Genomic DNA, 12,245 nt, shown 5'->3' with positions numbered 1-12,245 from the left:
CAGACCCATCCCCAAAACCATCTCGGCTTCCACACTGGAAAACTCCTCCTGTGGTGAGGGCTGCAGTTCCCCAGCCCACTCGATGCCCCTTTGCTGAACCCACTCCCCTTGGTTGTTGTGTGTCTTGCCCTGGGGTGTGGAAGCAAAACCGGACAGGTATTGCAGGTGTGGTCTGACAAACACTGACTGGAGAGGGCTGATCACTGCCCCTGGTCCTGCTCACACAGCCCGGGGTGCAGGAGGCCTCCAGGGCACTCTGCTGGCCCCTGTCCAGCTCTCAGGCCACTGGAATTTCCTGGCCCTTTGTCACAAAGCTGCTCTCCAGCCAGGCAGTGTCTGACTCGCATCCCTGCACTGGGTTCTCCTGTCCCAGGAGCACAACCTGCCACCTGTTCCAGGGGGTTCCTCTGGAGGCAGCCCTGCCCTCAGGACATCAACCACCTCCCCTCTAGTTTGGTGTCACCTGCAAACTGCCCTGTGCAGTGTTCTGCAGCCTCCTCCAGGTCAGAGGGACAGGTTCTGCATCAGCCCTGAGAGTTCTGGGACTACAACCACAGGGAAATATTAGGAGACTTCAGGATATTTGTAAAACTGTGACAAAATAGCCATGCACACAACTCCATCCCTCTTACCCTGACGTTATCCACCAAATGCAACTCCCCTGCATGCCTGGGTTCTCAAAGGGACCTCAGGGACATCCATCACCTAGAGCCCTCAGAAAACGTTCTTCTCTGGAAGTCTGTCACCCAGATTGTGGAAAGGTTCACTGTTTGGGGAAAAGTTGCCACTGAGGAGCACACTGACTGCAGTGGCTGTGAAGGCCAAGGCTCTATGGTCAATGAACCTCCCAGTGCTTCCAGACCCCATCAAATCACTCATTCAAACTCCAGGAGCTGCAGGGGCAACACACAGAACTCCTGACAACGCCTCAAGGAAGAGCCAACGTGAGTGTGGTACAAGCACACGGAGGGACTGCACAACAACAACCATTTTATCAAACAATCTGCCTTCATTCATTCCCAGAGCAGCCCAATCATAACACCTCTCTTGGCCCCGTCTTGCCCTCATACCTTCCTTCTTTGTACCACTAACTGCCCCTGGTAACATTTCTGAGCTGGAGTTCAGGAGCAGAAACAGTTCACAAAACACTTCACAGAACATCTTCAGAATGGCACAATCAGACAAAGGTAAAACAAAATTTCCAGGAGGGTCCACAAACAACCAGCCCCTCGAGCTGCCAGGCCACGAGCATAACTTCAGGCCCAGGGCTGCAGAGTTGCACTCCCCAGCTCCTGTCACAGCAGAGCACCTGCAAATCTTCCAGGGATTTCTATAGACTCCAGACATTTGGGACAGGTCATAAAATTCAAGCTGAAGCAAAACAAAATGTTAGCGTTGGTAGGTTTATATGTTCAGCTTCCACACAGGAAAAGCAGCAAGTACCTGAACCAGGCTAGTGCCACCATAAGAAGTCCAGAGGAGTAATGGAATGATTAAAGACACTGCCCGAATTTGGGGTGTTGGCTCTTTTAAGATCTCTCTTTCTGAAGGCAAAGGCCAGTTGCCATCCAGCTCTGGTGTCTTGCCTGTCCCCAGCTCCCCACAGCAGACAACGGATCCCTGTCACTGGAGTTTCACACTGGATGAGGGCACGGCTACACCCCGACCACACTCAGCCTCAAACACACAATGCACAGATGACGACCTGCAGAACACGCCCCAGAGAAAGACAAGGAGCTATTGGAGAGGGTTCAGTGGATGCCACAAAGATGGTGAGGGGTCTGGAGTATCTCTCTGATAACAGACCGTGGGAGCTGGACTTGGCTAGACTGGAGAAGAGAAGACTGAGAGGGAATCTCATCAATCCACACGAGTTATCTCCAAGATGGGAGTCAAGAGGATGGTTCCAGACGCTTTTTGGTGCTGCCCAGAGACAGGACGAGGAGCAATGGCCCTAAACTAAACCACACGAAGTTCCACCTCGACACGAGGCAGAACTTCTTCCCATGGAAGGTGGCAGAGCCCTGGAACAGCTGCCCAGGGAGGGTGCGGAGTTTCCGTGTCTGGAGACATCCCAAACCCACCCGGAGCAAGTGACACCGGAGTTGCACTGGGTGATCCCCCAGAGGTCCCTTCCAGCCCTGACCATCCCGTGACTGACGGAGAGGCACCGGGAACGCACCTCCAGCCGGCAGGAAACCACCACACCCCCCCGCCCGCTCCGAAGCCGAAGTTCGGCCCGAGCCCAAGGCGCGGCCACGAGGCGCCGGCACCGGGACCCGCGGCGGCGGCCTGGGGACCCCCCGCCCCCTCAGCGCGGCCCTCACTCACCCTCTGTCACCTCCAGCACCTTCACCTGCTCCTCAGCAGCGGCTCGCACCGCCTGCACCGGGCACAGGATCCCTGTCAGCGTCTCCACCAGCGCCTCCTTCAAGCCCTGCGCCACCGGCCCCGCTCCGGGCCCGCCGCCGCCTCCCGCCATCGCCGCCCCCTCCGCGGGCCGCGCGCGCCAAACGCGGGGCGCGCGGGGAGGAGGGGCCGCGGGGGCCTCGGCGCGAAGCGCCCCCTGGCGGCGCGGAGGACCGCGCTGGCCGTGAGGGGTGGGGGGAGTCCCTGAGGGCCGGGGGGTCCCAGACGGGGACAGGGAAAGCAAGGGCTGGGTAACAACTGTTGGTTATAACAGCCAGAGGGCTGGTGGGGGTAACAAGCTGCGAGAAAGAACAAGACGTGGCTGGAGAAGGGGCCGTGCAGAGACTTTTTTTTTTTTTTCCGAGACAAACATCCTTGTTTGTAGTTCCTGGGGATCAGCATAGCACGGCACGGGGGCAGGAATGGGGCCGGGAAGGGAAATGGGCTGTACAGGGGCATCCAGACCGCCCAAGACCCCAAAGGCTCCAGCCCTCTTCCAGAAAGGTCAAGGAATGGGCTGAGCGTGAGAACTCGTCTGCAGGCAGAGTGAGAAACCTGCCCCTGGAGCAGGGAATCCTGCCCGTGAGAAGGGCAGTGCCCCCAGGACTCTGGACATCCCATCGGTTGGATCGACACAGCTGGATCAACGCGCCAGAACCAGGGCTGGGGATCTCTTTTTCTCTCTTCCTTTCTTTTTCTCTCTCCCTCTTTAATCCACCTTCCTCTCTCCTTTCTCTTCCCTTTCTCCCTACCCCTTCACCCAAACCCCACTGTCACGTGCTCATATGGCAGCTCAGGGACTCACGTACCAACTTCCACGCCAAGTGTGCGATGTCCTAATGAAGCTTCCTGAGTTTTTGCAGACCCTCTGACTTTTTGTCGTTCCTTTCCACCACGGTCACTCGCGAATCTTGGGTGCTCCCTTCCCCTTAAGGGTGGGATGTCACAGGGGGGAGGCCTCTGGAGCAGGAACCGTGACCAGACTGAGTCCCTCACACCCCTTTTCCCACACACTGATGGGGTGACCACCCAGTGTGAGCCTTTGAGGAGCCCACCTGTGTTTTCTGCAGCTCTTTATTTAGGAAGTATAAGCAATTTTACAAAGCGTTACCATCATTACAAAGCGGTATTGACATACACAAAGTGGGCTTCTTGCCTGAGACACCAAACGCTGGCGGGGCAGAATCACGTATTTTTCTCTCTTTTTCTTTCCAATCCAAAATGCTGCTTCTGCTGGAGGAATAAATATGAATTTATATAAGCACGGCTTCTGCAAGCCCGGGGTCATTTCTCATCTCTACACTGTCCCAGGATTTTGGCTTAGTGGAAAATGTGAGTTCCTGCTGCTCCAAAATCAGTGAGGCAGGAGGTCCAGGTCTCTGCTTCCAGGGAACAGGGGACAAGACAAGGGGAAATAGCCTCAAGTTGCTCCAGGAGAGGTTTAGGTTGGATATTGGGGAAAACTGTTTCCCTGAAAGGGTGGTCAGGCACTGGCCCAGGCTGCCCAGGGCAGTGGTGGAGTCACCATCCCTAGAAGTGTTCAAAAGGTCTGTGGCTGTGGCACTTGGAGACGTGGGTTAGTGGTGAATGTGGCTGTGTTAGTTAATGGTTGGACTCTGATCTTAGAAGGCTTTTCCAACCTTCATGACTCTGTGATTCTCTGATTCCATCACACCAGACTATCACTGGCACTCAGTGCTGCCTGGCCAACAGCAGGTCTGACACGTCTCTGCAAGTATTTGTTAAGGGGCAAAAATGATCACAATGGGAATTGTTTTCTCTGCCTTACAAAGATGTTGTGAAAACCGAGGCTGCGTTTCAGGGAGAGGAGGGTATCCCAGAGCAATGCCTGTCTAGCCCATCATCCTTTTGCTGAAGTGACTGAATAATCACTCTGAATGCACCAACTCATCCTTCTATAGTTGTAGAAATTCCATTTATTTAAATCTTCCAGGCTTTTCCAGGTTTGAATTCCCACCAGACTGTACATTGCACAGGCTCTTCACAGGTTTCTGTGGGGAAAGCCAGCACACAGAGTTCCCTGATCAAACACTGCACAGTCTGCCTCCAAGCTGAATGGTTCTGACATTCACCTCCTCTGATGCACTTTAGGGAAGACAGTTCAGTCACCACAAAAAGATATTCTTGGCATGAAAAGGTATTTTATGATGAACTCCTTGTTTCCTCCTGTGCTGTTTCAGCTCATAGGCAAGGCACAGGAGCTTTGAGCTCCCCTGCAGACCTGCACCAAAGAAAAACCCACAGGAAGATGTGCAGCAGGCATGGGACTGGTGGGACCAGAAAAAACCCCCAAGAAAAACTGGGGCAGCACATGGAGCAGGCAAAGCACCAGCCTGAGTTACAAGGCATTAGCCCGACCTGTTCCCTGCTTGGTTAAAACTTAACTCCAGGCAGCAACAAAAACATGAAACCCCCAATCCCAACAGACACTGAAGCAGCCCAAACACCCAACAAACACTCTCCAACATGGGGTTTATCTTCAATGACCCCTGGATGATGGAGTGACTCTCTGAGTGAATTCCATGTTCTGGAGACAGGGACCTGCTGGTTTTACTTACACCTTTAGATGCGCAGCTCACACAGATTTCAAGGGGCAAGCATATACACATACACACACACACACACACATATATATATATATATAAAATCTGGCTTAGTATTGTGATTAAACAGCCAAATTCCTTTAAAAACATTGCTGGAAGCAGCAGGATTAACAAAACTTTCAGAACCTGAAGAAGTGAGGTGCAAAAGGAACCTTCGTGAAGCTGCACCTCTGAATTTAGAGTGTGTCACTATTTCTTTTCAACCACCTTGCAGCAAACCTGCCTCTCAGCAGGTGGAATTTTGGACCCAGCAGCATTATCACATCAGTATATCACATCAGCACGCAGACTTTTCTTTTTTTCATGAAATATTTGCTCCTTCTACCCAAGTCCCTTTTTGCTGGAACCTCCAATCCTATTTTTGTCTGTCTCTAACAGTGCTGAACCTGCAGTTCCATTACTCTCCTGTGGCTGCTTTACCTCCTCTTCCAGACAAGACTTTTATTTCCAGTGATGCTGCTCTCAGTGAGGGGCTGTTCCTTCACGGACTCACGTGTTCACCTCCTCGAGAAGAACTCAGCATGCGGCTTGTTCCCTTCTGGAGGAAGGGTAATGCCATTTTGGAGGGCTGTACCACAGCCTCTCTCTCAGAGCAGCACACTCATTTCCAGACTCACAGAAGAGCCATCCCAGCTCCTTCATGTTGCTTCCAGGTTGCTCCTGCTGTGTGTGGATTCCGGGGACGGTCCCCTCCTGAATCCCGTGTGACAGGTGTAGTCGTGTCCCACAGACACATCTCGGGCAGAAACATCAATCGTTGCTGTTTGTTGGTGTGTCCTGTGCCTGGCAGGGCCCTGCCTGCAGCTGAACCCTGCTGTAAGCCCCCATTCCCTGAGCTGCACTGACCCCCAGCCACACAGACCAGTCTGTGCCAGGCTTGATACAGTGTTTGTTTCAGAGCAGGTTTTTCCACAGCTCGGACTGTTAATCTCAGCATTGCACAAAGGTTCTTCCAACTAAAAAAAATCCCAAATCTGAAAACATCCTTTTGGTACTTAAATAAAAAGAACCAGTCACACCCTGGAAGCATAGACACAACTAAAGCACATGGGCTTAAGGTTGTCTCCCCCACCCCAAAGCTTTCAGATGGATCATCTGGGCCAGGCTGAAGATTCCTTTAATGGTTAAAAATGAACAATGTTTAAAAAAACAAACAAACAAACCAACCAAATCCCCGGGGGGACCGAATTCCTGCACAGTTCTGATCCCACCCACAGACCCATCACATCATTATCAACCACAGATGCTCCAAGGCTCTGCCCCACCCAGTGACTCCGTGTGCTCCTGCCCATGGGAAAAGGGCTAAAACTAGGAGGGGAAAAAACTTACCAGCAAATTCCTCTCAGTGACGAGCAGAGGGGACACAAACCCCACCAGGGTTCTGGTGATGACAGGATGTCACACAGAGAGTGAACTCTACAATACAAAGATCTCCAGCCTTCCCATCTCCCAGGGCTCCACAAGTTCCACCTCTGGCAGGCCTTGGAGCCACACTCCTGTCACCAGGCCACTTCCAGCTGTGCTCTGCAGTAGTGATTGCTCCCTAAAGGGTTTTGGATGCAGCCCCATGTGTGAATTGCCTTGTGGGCCTAAATACCCAACCTCTCCTGCTCAAGGGTCCAGTCCTCTCGGCAACACTGCGGCACCACACCTGAACAGCCTTTGGGACAATCAGAACCATTCCAGAAATGTCCTTATTCCTCAGTTTTTTAGGGTACACGCAGGCAGAAGCAGCTGAAGGGAGCCACAGCCTGGGCTGTGCGGAGCCAGCTCACCTTGGGCCACAGGGAAGGTCAGTGTGGCCACCAGCCCGGGCTCTGTGGCCACCAGTCTGGGCTGTGGGAGAGGGTCTCTGCTTCGACCCAGCTGGACAGGGCTGGCAGGAGGAGCTGCCCCACACCTTTGCCTCCTGCATGAAACCCCCATTCCCACCCCTGCCAAGTCCCAAACTGTACTTTCAAATCCTTTGTTCAATCAACCTGTAAATAATTTCAGCTTTGGAAAAGCTTTGTAAAAAAACTTGAGGTTTTTTTTCTTTTTGGTGTGAACAACATTTTGACCTCCCTTCTCCTTCCAAATCTGAACAGAGGAGGGAGGTCAGGAAACACCACGGCATCTGCATGGCTGTTTTGGAAGATGAATCTGTTGGCTAAGAGAACCCATTGATGCAACCAGTGTGGATCCAGAGGAAAATAAAACTGCATTTCAAACTCTCTAAAAACACCAACATTTAATTTTATAACATAACCAGGGGTTTATTCCACAATATAAACTGCAACATTTGATACAAGCTACCCAAAAAAGGAGAAAGCCAAAATACAGCTGTGGCAATTACTTTACAGATTTTTTTTTTTCCTGTCTTCTACATCACAGGGCCCTCAGTGACACTAGGATCTAACATTTGCTGTCTGTACACCAACCAATGCTAGAAGCAACACGCTGTTCAATTGTCATTCCAGTCACTGAAACCAGACATAGAAGTTATTGCTCAGATAAATAAACCTAGTCTACGAAAAACAAAGTGGAAAAAAACTAAAGTCTCCAAAGAGTTAACAGAGTAAACAGGGATTTCCTCAAAAGAGGATTATTGGAAAATTCATGGTGCAGGGTTTTTTTTTGTTTTGTTTTTGTTTTTTTTTTGCACCCAAACCAAGCTGAATTAAATACGCCGGTAAATCCCAGAGAGGTAACTGAATGCTGTACAGTAAAAGGTGCATGTGTCAAATGCCTTCCAAATCGGTGGAAACCCCTGCAAACAGTCAGCATCTCAAACCTCAACAACCACAAACAGATCAAGGGAAAATACAAAAGTGTCAAAAATTGTTTTGAGTTCTGGAAAATGATCCCATAAGGATAGAAGTAGCACCATTTGCAATCTGGTTTTTAAACCAGCCCCTGTGGCTTAACTGGAAAACTGGGAGAACCTTCTTTACTCAAGTCCTGAATGGTTTATGGGAGTTTTACTTCCGATACTGTGAGTCCTTCCCCGTGCAGCTGGTGCAGATATAATCCTCCTTCTCGGCCATTTCGGGCGAGATGCCCACACATACCTGGTGGAACCACTGGTTGCAGCTGCCGTCGCACTGGACCCAATCGACCTGGTGAAGAACAGACATGGGGTTCAGAGCAGGACCAGGCAACACCCCCCCAGCATCTGTGGGTCATTCTGGGGCTCCTGGTCTACGTAAATGAGTGAGAAATGTCCTGTTCCACAGCTGCCTGGTGCTGGGCATTCGCTTGCTCATTGCTCTCTGGAGATGTGGGCAGGGCACACTCCTGCTTATCCCCCCTCCTGCTTGCCCAGCTACCACGGACTCAACTTCTCCATGGCCCTCCCAGACACCTGGGGCTGTCCCTCTCCTTCATGTCCAGCTGGGAAGGAGCTGTGCAGAGCCCAAAGCACTGCCCCCACCCACACCTGTATCCCAAGAGCAGAGATGGACATGGTGTTTGCACAGCCCCACCTCCCCCTTCCCATTCCGTGCAGATGTTCTGATGTGGCACAGCTGCTCCAGGGGACGTGGGATCAGTCCTACCAAACCCAGCCACAGGAGCAGGGGCAGGTGGGATCAGTCTTGCCACACAGAGACTGGCCCTGGGTGACCCTCATGAACAGCGCTTCTGCTGTCAAATGGTTCTCGGGCAGCTCCTTGTCCCAGATCCCAGCACTTGGAACACCACCGTGGGTCTGCCTGTACTGACCTCCTCTCCCTCGGGCTGGAGGCAGTTCAGGGCTGGGCAGATGGCATCCTCGTCCTCAGAGTCCTCCTGCTCGGAGAACGACATGTCTGAGGGGACCAAGTGGCTTTCGCTGGAACGCTGCAGCTCCAGGAGCCGCTCCCGCTCTCTCTCCAGTTTGTTACTGCACAGATCCTTTGAGTGACTCAGTTTCAGTTTCTTCTTTTTAGGTGTTCTCATCTTTTTTACTCTCGCTCTCTTCTCCCCACAGAAGGTCTCTCTCTCAAAGCGCCGCTTCAGTTTTCTCTCCATGTAACTCATCCCATCCTTCTTGCCTCGGCAACACTCATTCTATTGGAAAGACAGTTTGGCAAGGTTCTAAGTATGCAACTAACACCCATTGTCCTTTTATTCCATACCTGATTTTCAGAATAGGCTTAAGTGCAGTGTTTGACAGTGCTGCCTTTTCAGCAGCCTGAGAGGAGCCAAGCGCAGGGTCAGGTCCCAGGGACAGAACTTAGAGAGAAAACGACTCTCATTTCCTGCCTCTGAGCCAACAACTTCCACAGCAGCTCCCTTGGAAAACCTCCACACAGGACAAGAGTGAAGTGTTCAAGGCCAGGATGGGGCTTGGAGCAACCTGGTCTAGTGGAAGGTGTCCCTGCCCAGGGCAGGGGGTGGAATGAGATGAGCTTTAAGGTCCCTTCCAACCCAAACCAGTCTAGGATTCTACAATTCTATGAAATCAGGACAGATGTATTTAAAGAACAGAGAGTGACCATAAAAACCAGATCCAAATTTCAAAAATATATCAGGCCACAAATTATATTCAATAATTTGTAACCAATTTGTTATCAACTTCTTGATTCCTTTTGAACAAGGAAAATGTATTTTCATGGAAGTGCAGCCACAAACCCCTGTAAAGCTCAGGGGCAGAGCCCCTGCCCCATAGTGACCCAGCCCAGTGCTGCTGTTGGACACTTGCCTTTTCGTTTGTGGGTGCCCCTGGTGATCTCTGCTCCGGCTGCAGAGCAGGGCTCTGCTTTGTGAACAGGGTCTGGTACAGCTCCTGGATTTCGGGCAAAGAAACCTGCAGCAGCTGGGCCTCCATCATCAGCTCATCCAGCTCGGTGCTAATGACTGGTGTGAAAGACAGAGAGAACAGGGATTCTTCAGTGCCAGCACTGATGAGAACTGCACAGATAATGGAAATTCTCTGGTAGCATATTAAAAGATGGTGAGAGGCTTTAAATCTGAAACTGTATGAATCAGCTCTTATCTGTTCCCCCTTGACTGCTCCTTTTTAACAGCAGGGTCAAAAGGAAAGATAAAAGCTTGCACAGAAGTTCCTGCACTGTGGCTCAGCACCCTGCCATGCTCCCATTTCCTGCTGGTTCAAGGATAAGCCATTGCCATCATTCCTGGCAACTTCTCCTGCTTCTGGAGCTACAAGAGTGTGATGATCCCCTCACTACTGAACAAACTGCCTGAGATCCATCAGCGAAGCCAAGACAGGAGAGGAAGGAAGGCTGAGAGCATGAGCCTGGCAACTGAGTCCTGCTCTACAGTCACCACTCACTGCTGCTGCCAGCTCCAGTCCCATCTGGGGAGGTCAAAATGATAGTGTAAATAACAGCTTTTTAATACAGTACAACTCAAACATGGCCTGAAAAATAAACCTGGTGACACAAGAACTGCCTTATTTGATGTGAACTGTGACATTGCACTGAAATGTCTTGTGTAACACTGAGCTGCACTGACTCAAAATCTTGAAGGTAAGACTTGTGTCCCTCGAGCATTATGCATCAGGAGGCAAGAAATTATTAATAACTTCTTTTACAGTCATCAAATGATGCCTGTCTGTTTTAGTCCAACCCACAGAGTCTGAGGTGGGGAGAGCGCAGAGCCTGCACTGAGTGACCCTGGCACAGCAGCCCCCACAGCGGCCGAGGGAGCTCCAATCTCTGACTCTGCGACAGTTGTGCTGCAGCAAAGCTTACATGGACTCATGTCCTGTGGATCAAGTACCCCGTGGCCTCCTGCACCATCTCCCTGCTGCCCCCATCCACCTCCTACATGTCCACTGGTCTGTCCCCTCCTTTCTCCCTCCTGCAGCTTGGCTGGGGCCACAGCCCGTGGTGAGCTGTTCAGGTGGGAAGGGGGCAGCTCTCCTCATACCTCTTGCCCCATTGTGCCACATCTTTTCATTACATGTGGGAAATCTGTATCCTTGAGCAATGCACCCCTCTGCCAGAGCTGGACACTGAGCTCCCAAGCTGTGAGGGGACGGAGGAACCATCAGATGTGCTGCCTGCTCAGCCATTTCCTGGTGACCAGGACATGCTGCCCCCTCCACCAAACACAAAGAAAAAGAAAGGTGGGAAAAAAAACCCAAATCAAAGTGAAGATTACAAACCATGAAGTGGGATGCAGTGCTGTCCTGTAGAGAATGGAGAATGCAAATAGATGGTTCTGTTATCCCAGTCATGAGGCATGGAGAATGACATTGCTCCAATTGTCTGGGACACCTAGAAAACAAAACGCACATCGTTTCACTAAATGTGTGGTTTGAAGTTTGGAATAACTGTGATAGAACTAACACTTGTTTCTCTTACTGAAATCTTGTATCTCGATGTCCTGATGGGACCAGACACCAGGTATCAGCCCTGCTCTGCCTGTGCATGGACATGGCAACAGCAAACCCTGTGCTCCCGGAGCCAGGGCCAGCGCTGCCCTGGCACTGCCAGAGCCATCTCACCAGCTGCCTTCCACAACACTCTCTCCCTCACCAACCCAAGTGCCTGGGCCCCTTGCAGAATCTGGGTCTCTTCAATTCCCACAGCTGCCTTCTAATGAATTTTTCAAACTCACCCAAAGGCTCCACATTCCTCAGTTTGGCCGGTGCCAAAGCAGCCCAAGTCCAGTGGTTACTGTGAAGAGCTTTCTCTTGGGGAAGTGAGGGTTGGATTAGATTCCCCAGATGACAGGGAAAACAGAACTGGAACAGGACAGCCAGCCATGCTGAGATACTGGATTCTCCAGAAGACCACCTCAAATCCACCAAAACTGAAATTTCAGCTCACACCTGTGCTGAAGTGGCTCTGGAGGCCTCTCCTGTCCTGCCACAGCACCACTGGCTCCAGAAGGGTCCCTGGCTCAGGCACAGAGAGGGACCCAGGCTGATGCACACGGTCAGATGCTCTTCTACTGAGCTTCCCAGGGACCTCCTATTTGGGAAATGCAGTCACAAGGACCTCCACTAGCTCTGCCAGAGATTTGGGAGGTTAAATGACTTGAGATCCACACCTCTCAAAAATGGTTACACTGCTCTCAGGTGGGAGGAACCTCATGGTTCCATGCTGAGCTAATACCAGTGTGCTAATAGAACTAAACTCTATTTCCATTTCAGGCCCAAACATCAACTTACATGCCCAAATTCCAGGCCTATCCTTTTTAGCTACAATAGTTGATCTAGTAAAAAGATACTTTCAGACCTAAATGACCTGAAAAATTCTCTCAGCTGTCTAAAGACAG

At 51.2% G+C, this 12,245-nt stretch overlaps 2 protein-coding genes across 2 annotated transcripts in view; both read right to left on the bottom strand.

Moving 5' to 3' along the window:
* IPO9 (importin 9) overlaps positions 1–2,492 on the bottom strand; it is a 38,586-nt gene extending 36,094 nt beyond the window's left edge. Inside the window, exon 1 of the mRNA XM_032710412.1 lies at positions 2,332–2,492. Within this exon, the coding sequence (XP_032566303.1) occupies positions 2,332–2,482 (151 nt within the window). The 5' untranslated portion in view covers positions 2,483–2,492. The remainder of the gene's footprint in view (positions 1–2,331) is intronic.
* Positions 2,493–7,248: 4,756 nt separating this feature from the next.
* The window catches only part of KDM5B (lysine demethylase 5B), a 55,684-nt gene continuing 50,687 nt past the window's right edge, over positions 7,249–12,245 (bottom strand). The window contains exons 24-27 of the mRNA XM_032710411.1: positions 11,128–11,239; positions 9,697–9,851; positions 8,736–9,062; positions 7,249–8,131 (exon numbers count right to left, since the gene is read on the bottom strand). Coding sequence (XP_032566302.1) covers positions 7,994–8,131; positions 8,736–9,062; positions 9,697–9,851; positions 11,128–11,239 — 732 coding nt within the window. The 3' untranslated portion in view covers positions 7,249–7,993. The remainder of the gene's footprint in view (positions 8,132–8,735; positions 9,063–9,696; positions 9,852–11,127; positions 11,240–12,245) is intronic.

Source organism: Chiroxiphia lanceolata, chromosome 25 (genome assembly GCF_009829145.1).
Source record: "Chiroxiphia lanceolata isolate bChiLan1 chromosome 25, bChiLan1.pri, whole genome shotgun sequence".
Classification (NCBI taxonomy): Eukaryota; Metazoa; Chordata; class Aves; order Passeriformes; family Pipridae; genus Chiroxiphia; species Chiroxiphia lanceolata.
The sequence above is the reverse complement of the archived record's forward strand: the minus strand, read 5'-3'. Positions and strand labels throughout refer to the sequence as shown.